Genomic DNA, 17,623 nt, shown 5'->3' on the forward strand with positions numbered 1-17,623 from the left:
AACCTCAAAAACGTCTGAATTGAAGACCAAGTAGCCGCCTTACACAGCTGAACAGCGGAGGCGCCACCTCTAGCAGCCCAAGAGGGACCCACAGAACGAGTGGAATGAGCCTTAACAGAGGCTGGCACAGGTAAACCCTCCTGTGCATAAGCCTCACAAATAACTGAACGAAGCCAACGGGCTAACGTTTGCTTGTTGGCAGGCCAACCCCTCTTGTGAAAACCGAAGAGAACAAACAAAGAATCCGACTTCCTAACCGAAGCAGTCCGGTCCACGTAGATTCTAAGTGCCCGGACTAAATCTAAGGAAGCCTCACCAGCGGAAAGATCAGGCGACTGAAAAGCTGGCACAACAAGTTCCTGATTAATGTGGAACTTTGAGACCACTTTGGGCAAAAACTCAGGACGAGTGCGGAGCACCGCCCTGTCCTGGTGAAAAATCAGAAAAGGGGAGCGACAGGAAAGCGCCCCCAATTCTGAAACCCTCCTGGCAGACGCAATTGCCAGGAGAAAAATGGTCTTAAACGTCAGCCACTTGAGCTCCACCGACTCAAGCGGCTCAAAAGGAGGACCCTGCAAGACCCGCAGCACCACCGCCAAGTCCCACGGAGCCACCGGAGGCACGAAGGGAGGCTGGATCCTGAGAACACCTTGGAAAAAGGTGTGAACGTCTGCCAGTGTAGCAATCCGTCGCTGAAACCACACGGACAAAGCAGACACATGAACCTTCAGAGAGGCCAGGCGTAAGCCGAGGTCCAAACCCGATTGAAGAAATTCCAAGATTCTGGAAACCCGAAACACCTGCGGATCATAGTTTCTGGATTCACACCACTGAAAATAAGTGCGCCACACCCTGTGGTAAATCCGCGCGGAAGCAGGCTTGCGTGCCCTAAGCATGGTACCAATCACCGAACTGGAGAAACCCCTAGACCTCAAGACGGCTGTCTCAAGAGCCACGCCGTCAAAGACAGCCGACCCAGATCCAGGTAAAGGCAGGGCCCTTGAGACAACAGGTCCCGACGCTGAGGAAGAAGGTACGGAGCGTCGATGGAGAGGCACCTCAGATCGGAGTACCAAGGACGTCTGGGCCACGCCAGAGCCACCAGCACGAGCGTGCCGCCGTCCTGCTTGAATTTCCGCAGAACCCGAGGAAGTAAGGATATCGGAGGAAACAGATACACCAGGTGAAACGTCCATTTCACCGACAGAGCGTCTACCAGACAGGCGCCTGCGTCTCTTGTCCTTGACCCGTAAACGGGCAACTTGTGATTGTGATGGGAGGCCATCAAGTCCAGCTCCAGCATCCACCTGTCCACGAGTAGCTGAAACACCTCTGGGTGAAGCGACCATTCCCCGGGATGCACGTCGTGACGGCTGAGGAAGTCCGCCTCCCAATTGAGGACTCCGGGAATGAAGACTGCCGAGATCGCTGGAACGTGACACTCCGCCCAAGCAAGAATGCGAGACACCTCCGACATTGCTGCCCGACTGCGAGTTCCCCCTTGGTGGTTGATGTACGCCACCGTGGTGGCGTTGTCGGACTGCACCTGAACCGCCCTTCCGTGAAGAGCGGGGCCGGACGACTGCAGGGCCCTGTACACAGCCCGCAGTTCCAGGATGTTGATGGGGAGAAGTGCTTCTTCCGCGGACCAACGACCCTGAAGCGATAATGAGCCGGTCACTGCCCCCCAACCCCGAAGACTGGCATCCGTCGTGAGCAGGACCCAGTCCGGGATCCAAAAGGGGCGCCCCTCGACCAGATGCGCCGTCTGAAGCCACCAAGGCAAAGACTGCCGAACCTCCGGGGACAACACCAGCATCTGAGAGCGGATCTGGTGAGGTAACCCGTTCCATTCCGATAGAATCAGCCCCTGCAGAGGCCGGGAATGGAACTGGGCAAATTCCACCATGTCGAATGTCGACACCATGGACCCCAGAACTCTCATAGCTGAATGGACCGACAGGCGGCAACTGCTCAGGCAACTGTGTATCCGCAGCTGCAGGGAGGAGACCTTCTCTGGAGTCAGGAAAATCCGCTGCTGACGAGAATCCAGCAGGGCTCCCAAATGAACCATCCGCTGTGATGGAATCAGGGAGGACTTCTTCCAGTTTATCAACCACCCGTGTGCTTGAAGACAAGCAATGGTCAGGTGGAGATGTCGAAGAAGCACCTCCGGGGAGCTCGCCAGTAGTAGAAGATCGTCCAGGTACGGCAACAGACGTAGACCCTGACCCCGAAGGTGGGCAGCCATAACCGCCATCACCTTGGTGAACACCCTCGGAGCCGTGGAAAGGCCAAAAGGCAACGCCCGAAATTGGTAGTGATGGTTCAGGATAGCAAACCTCAGATACCGCTGATGTGCCGGTGCTATGGGCACATGGAGATAGGCGTCCTGGATATCGAGGGAGACCATATAATCCCCGGGTTCCATCGCCAGAATGATGGAACGTAACGTTTCCATCCTGAACCTGGGAACTCTGAGGTATCTGTTCAGAGACTTCAAATTCAGGATAGGGCGATGAGAACCATTGGGTTTCTGTACCAGAAACAGAGTAGAATAGTACCCCGTCCCGCGCTGAGACTGCGGAACGGGAACAATGACCCCTGCTTGTAGCAAGGATTCTATAGCTACCTGAATCTGACCAGCTTTGGTCTTGTCCAGAGAAGGACTCGTACAGAAAAACTGGTGGGGCGGCCTGAACCGAAAAGACAGGGCGTACCCCTGAGAGACCACTTCTCGAACCCAGGCATCCGTGGTGGTATTGTGCCAACACTGGGCGAATTGGAGAAGTCGGCCTCCCACTCTGGGGTCCCCCAGAGAGAGGCCCGTCCCATCAGGCAGCAGGCTTATCCTCCTGCTTGGAAGAAGGGCGCCGAGCACTCCATGCCTGCTTCTTGGGCTTGGGTGCGGCCTTGGTCGCCGAATGTCTCGGGAAGGACTGGCCCTTGGCCTTACCCTGAACCCGAATGGACCGAAAGGCAGAGCTCCTCACTTTAGCCGGCGCAGAGGCCGAAGGGAGAAAAGCCGACTTGGACTTAGCCAAAGTATCCACTATTCTGTCCAAATCCGGACCAAATAGTAAATCACCATTAAAAGGCAAGGCCTCCAGACCCTTTTTTGAATCTGCATCAGCCCTCCAGGACCTCAGCCACAGGGAGCGCCGAGCAGACACCGCTGCAGCCGACACCCTAGAAGTGAGCAGGCTGGCATCCAAAGACGCTTCCCCAATATAGGAAGCTGCATCCCGCATCTGTCCCACTAACGCTCTCTGGATATCCGGAGCCTCATCAGGAAAGGTATCCTCCAAGGCATTGGCCCATGCCTCAATGGCTTTAGCCACCCAGGAGATAGCCATGGACGGACGAGCCACCGCCCCGGAAAGAGAATAAATGGACTTTAAACAAGTCTCCACCTTCCTGTCCGTGGGATCCTTCAGACGACAATGGCAGCGTCGCGCTTTTGATCAAGCGTGTAACGTGGGAATCCACCGCCGGCGGAGTTTCCCATTTCCTGCAATGAGCTTCAGGAAAAAGATAGTTCGCCGCCAACCTCTTCTGTGGATGGAACCTCTTACTAGGTAATTGCCAGGCCGCCGCCATATGATCCGATAATTGATCAGACAGGGGGAACACAGTTGAAGTCACCTTGGCCTTTTTAAAATTAGGAAACTTCGACCTAGGAGCCGGCGCATCATCCTCAACATGTAGGATAGCCCGCACCGCCCTAACTAAGGCTGGAACATTAATGGAGGACTTAGCTTCCACCTCCTGCCCCATGACATCAGAGTCAGAGTCCTCATGGATTTCTCCATCATCTGAGGACACTTCCGAGTCCGACAACTGCGCAGCTAGTGAACTCACAACCGGACGTTTAGACGCCCTTGGTGGCACATCACCTTGCAACATGGACTGAAACGCCGAGGATGAAGCCGCCAGACTCTGTACGGAGCTGGATAGAACATCCACCCAAGGCGGAGGAGCCGTCGGAGCAAAACTCTGCAAAGGCACTACAGACTGACGCGTCCCTGGGGAAGACTGCACATACACAGGCAGTCCCGAGTAAGGACCCACAGTCTGGGCCCCGGGGGAAGACCGCAACATTTGTGGAACCCCCGGGGAATGGGGGATGGTGGGCTGTGGTAACGCCCTAGAAGGGACCGCTGATGGGACCGATAACCGGTCCGCAATAGACGCCAGCACCTGTGAAAACATCGCCCAAGGAGGGTCCTGTGATACAGGGGGGTTGGAGGGGCCCGGTACCAGCTGGCACCGCCCGCACAGACCATCCTGAGATAAGTCCTCCCCATCAACTCCAGCAGCACAACGTCTGCAGGAAAATAGCACAGGAGCCACAGAGCGCTCAGTCTCCTCATCAGACATGATACCGTAAATCACAAGAAATAGGTATCACCAGAGGAATTACGGTTTTAACACCCGCGCACTCACCAGTATGCGACACAACAGCCCAGATATGGTACTGTGTAGCACACAACAGTATGTGACTGACCCCACAAATACGTGTTTTATATAAGTGAGGGTCTCAGAAAAACGCCCTTCCCCCACACACCTGCGGGCCGTAGGAGAAGGAAAGGGATAGTTATAAGCTGACAGCAAGGAGAATAAGTCACAGACAGGCAGCACTAGCAATAGTCACATACAATGCAGAACAGTTAGTACTCACTGCACCTTCCGCTACAATCAACCTCCCAGATTCAGTGTCTGGGAGGGCTATAGCGCTGTGTACACTGTCCTTTAGCAGGGGAGAGGTACACAGGGGGACCGGTCCACTTGATACCGCCTGGGAGTCTGCGGTGTGCCAGTAAAGATGGCCGCCGGAGACCTCAGAGGAGGAGTGGCCGAGAGATAAGAGCAGCTCAGCGACGCCAGACTCCTAGTTGAAAGGCGCGCTGAGCTGAGGGGAGGAGCCGCTAGACAGGGAAGGCTGCCTCCCCTGGCTAGCAATTAACCCCCGGGTTGCCGGTCCCGCTACCAGCCTGATACCCTGGTGGTCTAGCGGACACGCGGGGTATTCCTCAATTGAGGGGGAGCCCGCCGCCGCTAGCGCCTCCGGTCTGTCCCCAGAGACCGGAGGCTTCTGACTGCATGTAAAGTATCCGCGGGCCGCCGCACGCGGTGACCCGCGGCTTACCTGATCCCCGTCGCGTCCGGCAGCAGTCAAGGGAGTCCCCAGAGCCCGGCTAGTACAGGCTCTGGGGTCCCGCCGCGATCCCCAGAGCTGTACTGGCGTCGCGGCGCCAGCGGGGAGAAGGAGCGGCAGCGTGGACGTCCTAAAGGACAGTCTGATGCTGCCGCTCTAACAGTGTAAAAAAAGTAGAAAAAAATTTAAAAATTTCTCTTTTAAAATAAAGCTTAGGGGCTGCTCCTGCAGCCCCACTGCGACAGGGTGACCCGACTCCGGCCGGGCACCAACTAAAACTGAGGTGCCTGTGGCCGGGGTGGGGTATAGAGGAGGACGGACCCAAGTGCATCCTGGGAGCAGCAAAGCTTTAACTGCGTGGTGCCCTCTGTGTCGCCCCTGTCTGTCTGCCCTTCCCCTTTAGAATGTAAGCTCTCACGAGCAGGGCCCTCATCCTCACGTGCTTCTCCTCCCCCTACTTATAGTATAATTTACTCCTAACTCCCTACAATGGCACCTACCACCTGGTTGCTCATGTCCTGCTGCTTGTGTTTTGCAGCTGACCTATAACCTTATAACCTTGTCCTGCATTGTTTTGTATTACTATTAACTGTTTTTCTTGTGTGCTCATTTATGTACTGTGTAAGGCGCTGCGGAACCTTTGTGGCGCCATATAAATAAAGGATAATAATAATAATAATACCAGCCACTTTTAGAACGAGATCATATTATGCAATATCAATTTATATTTATGCAACTGAAGTACTAATGATAAAAGCAAAAGGTTTGTGGACTAAATAAAAAACACACACACTAATCATTTACCATTGAACCTCCGGGTCATTTTTCTCAGTTGAGGAGCCATCAATAACTGGAGAATTTTGGTCTGTCTCCTCCGATGAAGCATTTTGGACTTCAGTTGGCAGCGGTACAGCCTGACTAGCCACAAAATCATTGGGTTCCATATTGTCCACATTGTTACTAAAGTTTTCAGTAGCACAGTTCCCAACTAGATTTCCATTGTCAGGATGTGGGGAAAGTGTGACTAGAGATAAACTTTCAGACTTAGAGCCACTCTTTCTGGCTTCACGCTGTCTTTTTCGGTATTCCAGCAATGATACCTAAATAAAATAATTAAAAAAACATTTGAAGGGGGCAGCTTTTTAGAATAGGTTTTAAAAATACTTTGGTGCCATTGCATTTACAACAGAATACTTTCCTATCAATGGAAAGGACAACTTTTTTGTCCGCCACAATAACACTACTTGAGTGTACCTTCAAATTACATACATGTCTTATATGTACCTTAAAGCACAATACACTTTTAATGAACTTTAATGGAATCGCAATGTACTTAAGGGTGTGAATCAAAAGCAGAGTTTGACATAGGTGGCAGTGTTTAATGTACCAGCTATTTTTCCTGGATTAGGAAGGATTTATGTGCAGAAACACAGTGGGCATATGGTAATACATACTTAATAGTAACAGTTACTCTTTCACATTAATTCTGCCCACTCATCAGGTTAACTCAAAGATAAACCATGTTACTTTACTACATGGTTTGTTTTTACTAGATACTGATCAGATTTTATTAAGAGATGACCGCAACGCCTATTCATTGCGCCAAATGATAAACATGATTGAATGCTACTATTTTTAACCCTTGAAATTCCCATAAAAATCTGATAACATTATTAGACACATAAAAACAAATTAAACTACTACAAACTTTCTGCACACCTTTTTCTTTTGTGGAGGATTTAGTTGTGTCCCATTTCCATCTAAAACAGCATCACTACAAAGTACTCTTCCAAATCCAGTAACAAGTCCTTCATCTGAAGAACAAAAAATGGATCCATCCATGAACACGCTACGTGCATCCTCTTGAATCAGGCACTTTGAGTCATTCATTCTGAATCCACCGCCAACCTCCAACTGGTGTGAAGGGGTCAGGTCTCTCAAATTAGAATTAACGGCAGAGAAGTTCACCCCTGTCCCCTCTGGGCTTTTGATCCAAGATGAATACACAGCACCCTGTCCACAGTGAGCAGTTTCCTGCTGGCTGTTTGAATCAGTCCTATCTAGGGACAAGGGCTCCATATTGTTTTGCAGTGCAGTATGCACCTTCAGTTCAAGTCCCAAATGAAGGTCTGGCACAGATTCACTTTCCGATGTGCATGGTCTGTTTAAGTCAGTCCTGCTCCGTGGGCTTGAATAGCCAATAGGTTTTATCTCTTGCACTCCCATTTCTGTCAGGTTACAATTTCTGAATGAATTCATTGCTAGAGATGTTGCTGCTCGCTCAGTAGCCTGCTAACAAACAGAGCATTACATTAACAGGCAAAATGTACAGGTTCAGTTTAGAACATAAGTGACGCTAGGGATGAGTAATACTAGTGATAGAAAGAAAAGTTGACTACCACTTTAGAAAATGAAAGAAAAAACAAAAAGGAGGAGTGGAAATATACCTAGAATCAGGAACTTTACTTTGCAAATAAAAAAAACTTCATATATAAGGCACCAAACTGACCACTGCGAATGCAGGTATTAAACATGCCTATTTTTCCCCCACATACCCAGCAGTCATTTTAACAAACTTCAATACAACCATCTAACAGAAGTCCAAATGGGCCCTGAATGATAGGACAGAAGACGTGACTGGCCAAACCAAGAATTCTGAACATTTTTGTAAAAAAAGAGCAGTGCTATTAACCAGTTTTAGTCAAATTAAGTTTGATTAACATATTGGTCATATGAACATGTATAAACAACTGTGGAAATTATTCTCAACTACATTATTGTCTGACATCACTATATTTAACCAGTCAAACATTACACTACACACAGAAGACACAATCAGTTCTGAAACCTGCAACACTGAAGCACTCTCCACATAGATAGTCGACATAGGTGAAAATCAGCTGCTATAAAAGACAAGTACGTTTTGTGCGCAGATATGGTCTGTGCTGGGCTTTAGTCAGGAGAACCAGGTAGTAAACAAAAGGGAATGAGTACAGTGCTTTTTCAGAACACCCATTCTAAACTTGTGCAAAATTTCCAGCACAGTTTCAGTGAATACCTGCGAACAGGCTCTAAATAGACATAAGTGTGTACTGGGGGGGGGGTGTAGTTTTTCTTTACAAAGGGTACTGGTAGGTTCAGTTAGTATCTGGTATCGCCATAAAATAATCCAGAAACAGTCCAGAATGTCATGTTAGCAGTGATGCAACTGTTCTTGAATGGCCCCAGAAACCAATAAGGACTTTCACGCATACCGTAAGCATTTAGCAAAATTTTGTGTTGTATGTTACATGTTGTAGCCATTGGACTGTATTTTACAGTAGATCAAATACTTACTTCCTGGTCAAAAGATCTTCTACTCAGCTCTGGGGAACTCTCTGGCGACGATGTGCTCTGAAAATAATGAAAGAAAAGGTCGTTATAATGTGAATTAAAACGAAGAAAAAAAAAAAAGAAAAAGGAAATCGTACTAGTTATGTGGACGTGCGATATGAAAAACCCACAAGACACTAATATCCCTTTTACACCAAGGTCCTGGGTCTGACCTGGGATTTAGAACATGTTTCCAACCCGGATCAGACCCCTTTTACACCGCAGCACTGTTCACACCGAAGCCGGGTCTGCAGTGACGCGGCTCTTCCGGCGCTGGTAATCAGCACTTCTTCCTATCGCCCTCCCTCCATCTCACCTCACTCTGTAGTGGTCCAGAGGCAGGGCTTGGAAAAATCTGCGCTGCTCTGTGCTGGTCAAGCTGGCCCTGGTTCCAGGGGACACTTGGAGATGATGCGCCACTGAAGCCGGCCAATCTGGCAGAATGCAGCACGATCTGGGTCACCGTGACCCGGATCACGCCGTTTAAACTGCAGGGCGACACGGGAACGACCCGTGGCCAACCCTGCAAGCTACTCGAGTTGGAACCCCAGGTCTCTGGACCGGGGTGGATCCGTTTACACTGACAAAAATCCCGGGAAGATATGCGTTCACGTGCATCAACCCAGGATTTTTAAGTCGGTGTAAAAGGGGTATAATTAGTTTTCCCATACATTTATGTTGAAAATAGTAGGAGCTTGAAGTACTGTAGACAGACATAGGTGTTGCATAACTAAACTTCTCCCGCTTTCTATTAATTCTTTCGTTAGCAAAGCTGTGCACTCATACATTAGTGTGTAAGTAATATGTTCATTTTGAGAATGGCATGAGAAGAAAAGAAGTTAAGAGTAGTTGCTCACCTCAAAATGCAAGTGATTTCCACGTATACAAGGGGTTATCGGAGTAACTGGTGAATAGGTCTGCTTATAATTACTGCGACAAGTTTCATCCTCTAGCTTTACCCTGGGAGGCGTAGTAAATAGCGAACCATCTATGGATGGAATATCCGCATGTGTTGGGGTAGCATAGGGAGATGCAGTAGGTGTAGAGTTCTCTGAATAAGTATAGTCCAATAACTGATACAATCTCCGTTTTTTCAATGGTGTTGTTAAATCTAGATGTAAAAACGAAAGAGGGGAAATAGGAAGCATTACAATCCTATCCAAACTAGGTCATACACTAAATTTCTGTTACTGCTTTATCTGGATGCATCGGACAAGCTTCACTTGGAGTATTTGTATCTGGTCCTTGTTGGGATTCACTTTAGAGGCCTCTTCCTTCACACAATTAGCAGACTTTAAAGACAAAGCTGCCATTTATCCCTGTTTGTTATGGCAATGACTCTACCACGGACACTCTTGTGAGAAATACACACCACAAAATATGCCTGTTTACACATAATGTTCTTTTATTTGTAACTAGCTCTGGGACCTCACTTCCAAAAGTCCTTTGTGGGTAGTAGGTAGCTTTATATTATAAATTCAATACCTGGAAAAGAGAAGCCCTTGTTTTTGAACAAGGAAGCAGTACAGAGGAAACCAAACACATGATCCAGACTACATATACTATGTCAAACCACTTCATTGACATACTAAAGGCGCACATCCACTAGCAGATATTAATGAACCACTGAACGATAAGGAAATAGTTATCGTTCAGTCGCCCATTAATCGAGCACTAAAATGTCGGAAACGACCAGCGATGCGCACTCCAGCTGGTCGTTTCGACATCAATCATCGCCCGAAGATACCGGTCAATCTGCCAATAACAACAGATTGACCATGTTAGGGGATGATGGAGGGTGCCTACACTGAACAATTAATTCTTCAGTGTAGGCACTGCAGGGGATGAGTAACGACGGCACGATTACGATGTCGTAATCGTACTGTCTTCCCTGGGTCGCGTAGTGGAGGTGTCCCTTTAGGTATACATATTCCCTCATACCCATCCGATGTGCTAGACATGAGACGATCTTACCATTAAGCAATAGGACTCGCCAACTACCTTATGGGCAGACTATTAGGCCCAACGGCTTGGATGGCCGTTCCCTTTAGATGACCATATCTGGATTGATAAGGGCTGGACACCATCTATATATGGTATGCCAGTACCTTTATGTATATTCTTGGCTCCTCAATGTGGTTATGGTAATGTTTATCTTTTTATTATAAGCCTTTCCCAATCTGTTCCCTCATTTTTCTTTGTCTTTATTTTAGCAATAGCTATTTCACTTTGAACAGCACTTCCCTTCTATGCACCTGCGATGGGCCAATACATTTTCTGAGCAACCACCATTTTGTGTATCACTGTTCTGACATGTATGGGGTCAGTAGCTGGAGGGTGGGATATGATCCTTGTGGTTCCATATTGGGGGGTCTTGCGGGGGCGGGGGTCTTCAGATGAGTTAGCTCTCAATTTAAAAATACATAATGCTTGACTCAAATTGGTGCTATTATCATGTAGGACCACCAGTATCATGTGTAGGATCACCAGAAAAGAGATGTCTTGCTGTGGCTGGTGGCTTACCATATGTTTGCAAATGTATGTAGCAGATCTCTGAATTGCTATTATCATGTAGGATGCAAGTCTGTTTTGCTGCCCCATTGCAGTGTGCTGGGGGAATTTGGTCTGTTTTCACTGGTCTAGATTAATCCCTCCCTTACATGCATCTGTGATGAAGCAACCACCATTCTGTAATCTTTGAAGAGCACCTGTAACTTTAATTTTCCCAGCAGAACATGAAAGAACAAAATTAACCATATGTATATTCTTATTTGCTTGTATATAAAAGGTTCAATTATAAAAAGAAGTGCTAAAAGGAGATATGTTCTTACCTGGTTAAACCCTTTTCTTTGAAATCAATAGGGGACACAGGTTTTAGACAGTGGGTACAGGCTCTGAATAGGCACCACACCGTTAACTTATTCCTCCCAGCAGCCAATGCTCCTTCTACCCTATACCCTGCCCCCAGCTAGGCCAGTTAAGTTAGCAAGCTCAAGACAGGAGCGAGAAGGAGAAGGAAGACTGGCGCACACACACCGGTCCAAACACCCAGAAGATGCGGACAGGGGAACTGGAAGCAGATCAAAACTCTCAGGGTGGGCGCCCTATGTCCCCTATGGATTTAGAAGAAAAGGATTTAACCAGGTAATAACATAAATCTCCTTTTATTCATCATTCCATAGAGGACACAGGTTTTAGTTTTTTGGGACGTTCCAAAGTTATTCCGCTAAGGAAGGGAACGCTCCTGAGCTGCGCTGAGAACCCTTTACGCAAAAGCCGCATCTGCTGAAGCGAAGGTGTCCAATATAAAGAATGAGAAACGCATGGGCAGAGGACTACATAGGCACCTCACAAAGCTGTTCCGCAGAGGTGCCACATCCAGCTGCCCAAGAAGGGAAGGGGGCTGGAGAGAGATATACATGTCAGAGATAGCCCAAGTCGGTTCCTGACTGGAAGTTGTGGCTGATGGACCCTCTTGCTGCGTAGTTGCGAGACACTGGACACAGAGAACATCATGGTCTGGAGCCTGCTGAGAAAGTACAGTGGTACAGCCCTGCAGTTAAGCAACACACCCCATCCCAGGGTGCCTTGCCCTTGGCATGGAACAGTAATCCAAGGCAGTCCCCACACACAAAGAAAACAGTAGTGTGCAATAAAGGGGTAGTGCAATGAATGTGACCCCACCACAATAAGTGGAGCTTTGGAGAAGGGGGAATTAACCGAACCCAGCAACAATGAGCACTCCAAACTATCTCACCTTATTCTGTTCTGTCTGCACATAAAAATGACAGAACAATGAAACATCAGACATTGCAAAATCAGAGAACAGGAGACAGTGAGAAACATAAAGCACTCCTGAACAAGTTAACATGCACACAGAAATAATCGATGCAGGCAAAAACGGACAGTAAATACTGAAGAATCCAAACTCCACTCGGCAGGAAGGAGCTTTCTGTATAACCTGACCAATGAGAAAAAAAAAGTATACAGGGAGACCAGGAGCCCGTGCTACGCTCCGAAGACTAGCTAAAGCAGGCACTGGGGAAAATGGCCACTCAGCATCTCTCTGTGAGGGAAGAGGAGGAGCGACGCCTACAGTGAGGGGACGTGCCAAGGGGTGGGGGAGGAGCTAAAGGGGAGAGCCTACTTTCCCGTTCTGACATTGACCACCAGGGCAAATGGCCGCCTCTATAGAAGTGCCCCATTGACTGCTGCCCTGGTGGTCTAGCGGGGGTACCAAGCGACCTGGGCTCCTGCTGCAAGTATCGCCGTGGTCTTCTGCACTGGCGGAAACAGCCACTACAATGTGGTTTCCTGCAAGCAGGGACCGGTAAGAGCGGCTCCCTGCAAGCAGGGAGCCGCTCTTACCGGTCCCCCCTCTGATGTGGGGCCCTGGCCGAAGACACTGACCCGCACACCAGCACAGCGGACGCTGGTGGAGCGGCAGCCCGAGCGTCCTGTAGGACACCTAGCGATGCCCACCCTAAAATAGAAACTAAAGGTAAATAAAAGAAATAAAAGTTGAAGCGGATTAAAACCAGCCCCCTAAAACAGTGCCCGCTTCAGCAGGCACCAAACTACCAAACTAAAACAGGCCTGCCAGGGCATAGGGGAGAAGGAGCCTGGGCTTCTGGGAGAAAAAAAAAGTTAACTGTTTGGTGTCGGGAATCCTATTCACAGCCTACACCTCCTGTCTAAAGCCTGAGTTCCCTTTGGAGTGACGAAGAAAAGAAAATTATATTGCAGTTCAACTCAGCGATGGAAGATCTGTTAATGCAGCTGCGCAGCTCCCCGGCGAAACTGGCATACAGCAGTAAGATAAGTCAGAGGCCTTTTTCGTATGTGCGTGATGTAAGGGAACTAGAAAGCTATATTGTGGAAAACTTCAAAAGAAAGTAAAAGAAAAATAATATTTATTTCTCTTCTTTTGCTTTCAAGAAAAATGCTTTAAAAGAGGAAAACTTTCCTTATTAATATAATGACTCTAATCTATTGTGACCATTGTTCATTATGCTTCCCCATAGTTATCACAAGGACTATTGTTAGAGTGCCCCAGCAATGACTATCGCTGGTGATACCAGCGGTGGAAACCTTTAATAAAATACCCTCTCTCTAGTAAAAATGGCTGTTTTAGGATAATAAATAGTGCCCTATAGCTTATACAGTATTACTGCTAACAGAGGTTTTAGTGTCACAACAGGACTGATAAAGAAAGGGAGTACAGCAATATCATAAGACAAGACATACTATGATTTTGACATCCAAAACTACATTTCACGAGCACTTAGAGCATGTTTCCCAATGCAATGGATGTTTACTGTTACTGGACTTCATACAGAAATAGAATAGGCAAATATAGAAAACAAACTTACAGTTTAACATACAACTATGTTTAAAAACAAAACTTTTAAATTGACCAAAAGCTCAACATGGTCAGTGATATCGGCCACTATCTTGTTAAGTTAGATGCCATTTTGAGCAGAGCATCCAGTACCATCTGCTGGAGAATAGGAATTATTATAACCAAGTACTGTTGGTTAATCTGCTAAACATTGCATGTAACTAAACATGGTTATTTGCATGTAATATTTAAAAAAAAAAAAAAACACATGTACATATATTGTGTGTAAACTGTTTTAGTCATTTCCTTTAAAAGATTGGCACACCATTTCCAAAGAAGTTGGAAAAAAGAAGTCAGTATTGGTGCACAAGCATACCGACTGAAATAAATTTAATATATAACCTTTATTCAAATCTGTTAAAACAAATAAATGTGTATATGCTCAATTAAGTGAAATAAAGTTAAAAATAAAAAAAAAGTGAAGAAAAACTTTCAATGAAAATTGTGAATTACAATAAGAACCAAGGAGTCACTTCAATTATTTGTCAATTTATTATTTATTGTTATTTTCTTATGATTATTGTTATAAAAGAATGCTGCTTAAATCACCACCTTATTGGTCATCCCAATCCTGTGCCATTATTCTATTTACTATCAAGACTTGTCTTCCAACAAGTCTGCAAAAAGGTTGCTGGCATATTTAACAGCAATCCCTGTTGAAATGACAATTGCAACTATGTAATAAAGTTAAAAACGTGTTGCCAAGTATATTGTTTTGCTGCAAGTGTTATTTTTTCCTGTAGCAATTCTATTTACATTTCACCAAATAAACTGGGACAAATGCATGTGTCTAATATTTTGAGATCTAATCATAGTTTCAAAAAATATATATATAGGTAGAAAGTTTGCAGAGAATAGATGTGTACCTATTCAGTTGAAAACAATTGTTATTCTCATCTTCTCATACAGGTTCACATGGCCATGTTTATATATACCTAAAATGCATTTCATCCATATCCATAATCTTATATCACAAAAGTGCTAATTAATTAGTTCCAAATTTTATTGATCAGTAATAGTGATATACTGTATGTCTAAAGCTGCATACACACAACGATTTTTTTAATGATTATCGTTAAATGATTTAGTTTAACGATAATCGTTTGAAAAATCGTTCACTTTCTGAATCAAACGATGAACGATTATCGTTCATGCGCGTTCACGTTTGTAGTTTAGTCAGACTTGTCAACTCAACGATTTTCATTAAGGGAATATGCAAAAATCGTTTGTAGTGCAAAAAAATTGTTCATTACACTTTAAAAAATCTGACAGAAAATCGTTCAGAAAATCGTTGGTAACAAAATCGTTGTGTGTGTATGCAGCTTTAGTTATAATGGATGACTAAGTATAGATCTCAAGATATTAGACACATGCATTTCTCCCAGTTTACAAGGTGATCTGTAGACAGAATTGCTACAGGAAGAAATATCTGTTGCAGCAAAACAAGTTTTTCTTCACTTTTTTTGATTTGTAACTTTATTTCACTTACTTGAGAGCATAACATTTAATGGTTTTAACAGATTTGAATAAAGGTTATATTTTAAATTTATTTCAGTCAGTATACTTGTGCACCAATACTGACTTTTTTTCCCAACTTCTCTGGAAATTGTGTGTTTGACGTATATTTCCGTGGTTGCACCCCCTAATGAAAGTTGGATAAAAATATTTGAATCATTATCACACATCAGGTGTTAGGAGGGGTTATACTGACTGACTTTGGATTATAGATTCATAAAATTTCCAGTGCAGTGAAATATTTTTCCTATCTTTAAAACATTGGACAAGTTTTAATAACTGTTGAATTAAACTGTATTTAGCCTACAGTTAAAATTAAAACAATCAAGTTCCTTCAGTGCAGCAGATTATATAACAGGACATTCATGTTACACATATACTAACACCACAGGATGGTCGTATCTCACCTGCCAAAGGACAGCTGCCATTCATGACTAAATGGCACTTATTTTCTGCAAATGTAATGGGACTTTGAGATCGATCTTGCGCAGGAGAATCAAAAGGATTCAGTGGTGCCGAATGCTCCTCTTCCAAAGCTTGTTTTAGCCAGCGCTAATATATATTAAAAAATAAAAAAATACAGTGCAAATTTTAGTAAGAGTTTAAAACCCTCATGATTAATTACTTGAATAAAAATATTGGTTTGTTACAGTCTAAGCAATTGCATATATATATATATATAGTTGTAGCTTAAAAAGTTATCAGGACACATTTGACCAATTTTCCTTATTTCCCCATACATATATGAATAAACAAATTGTCCATAGTTAGATTATCGGTAAAACCTTATTTTCCAGTCCCTTAGTACAAGATGTTTAAACTCTATATTCCTGCACATAGCAATCAGTGTATGTGTCAGGATCCTGGCATAGTAGTGCTTGAAAATTCTATGAATGTAGCAGGCAGCATATAAAATGTTATAGTACTACTGTGTTGGGCACTTAATGTTTTCATATACAAACCAGAGGTCCATAGAATGTATAAGCGACTCATTTTTTTTTTTCTCTCATTTACATTTGAAGCTTTATAAATCACTGCTTCAACATACCTCTCTGCTCTTTGGGTTTCTGAAGAGCTGCTTTTTCTATTCAACAGGGTTCTGACAGTTGACTGTATTGCAATGGGCCGTGCTACAGAGACTGTGAGGGGGTAGGTAAGTCAAATGAATACTGCAATTCAAACACAAGTAATCTCACATGTGAGCTCTAGCCTAGCTTTCCTCTGATCCTTCTACTTTGTAGAACATAAAGCCCATAATTAGAGCGCCTCTCATCCTGTAGAGCTAATGGTCTCATAAAAAATAAAACCAATTAATAAAGTTAAAAAACCACACACCCTTTTCTTGGTGGTGTTGAGAATATTGAACTGACTACCAGCTGACATTTTCCATTTTCCTCAAATCTACAGGTTCTCTAAATATACGGACACATTTAAAAAGTAAAATACATATTTAATGGAAGCTGTAAATATAGTAAGTCTATCTAATTACGCTCATTCAACGCAACTTATTACTCCTCTCCAGCACGGTGCACGCAACCTCCCATATGCAATACACTCGATCTCCCATATAGGGAAAATATGGGGCCAATTGACAATTTTGACTAGAAGATGATTTCCTACTAGGCTTCCCCACTGCCTTTGGGGAAATTTACCCAATCTCATAATTGACATCTCTTATTCCTGATAGAACAGATATGTCCTTCCTAGTCTATCCTCCTTTCGCTATAAGTCACGTTACACAGAGCGCATGAACCGCTGGAATTGCGCGACTCGGCTGGCACCTCATTCCCCACAAATAAATCTTATTTGCTATGCGATGTGAATAAGACGCACAAGCAAACGTTGTGGATTAAAATATGTGGCATGTGTATGTTCTGTGTGCGGCTGAGTCTGTATCATCATCACAACGGAACATGGTGTGGAAAACAGCCACTTACACTGTAATGTAGCATTTCGTATACATATACACCGCAGTAGCACACAGAACATACACACGTCGCATATCATTGTAATCAAAGTCTAATTGTGCTTCTTATTCTCATAGCAAATAAGATGCAGTTACGGCGAAAGACGCACGAAAAGTCGCTCACTTGCACTGGACTACGTGGGGCTACAAGGGCTGTTTAATGTGACTGCAACAACAACGACAGACACATCTGTACAATCTTTATTTCAAG

General features: G+C 45.2%; 1 protein-coding gene across 7 annotated transcripts in view; it reads right to left on the reverse strand.

Annotated features, from left to right (window-relative positions):
- The window catches only part of KMT2E (lysine methyltransferase 2E (inactive)), a 134,746-nt gene that overhangs the window by 18,337 nt on the left and 98,786 nt on the right, over positions 1-17,623 (reverse strand). For 4 of the 7 annotated variants that reach the window (XM_088480234.1, XM_088480235.1, XM_088480232.1 and 1 more), the window contains 5 exons: positions 15,854-15,998; positions 9,388-9,641; positions 8,495-8,551; positions 6,878-7,450; positions 5,963-6,258 (listed from right to left, as the gene is read on the reverse strand). In XM_088480234.1, the coding sequence (XP_088336360.1) occupies positions 5,963-6,258; positions 6,878-7,450; positions 8,495-8,551; positions 9,388-9,641; positions 15,854-15,998 (1,325 nt within the window). The remainder of the gene's footprint in view (positions 1-5,962; positions 6,259-6,877; positions 7,451-8,494; positions 8,552-9,387; positions 9,642-15,853; positions 15,999-17,623) is intronic. The other 3 variants (XM_088480238.1, XM_088480236.1, XM_088480233.1) reach the window with 1 other exon arrangement.

Source organism: Taudactylus pleione, unplaced genomic scaffold (assembly GCF_031769625.1).
Source record: "Taudactylus pleione unplaced genomic scaffold, aTauple2 ptg000251l, whole genome shotgun sequence".
In the NCBI taxonomy this organism is placed as follows: Eukaryota; Metazoa; Chordata; class Amphibia; order Anura; family Myobatrachidae; genus Taudactylus; species Taudactylus pleione.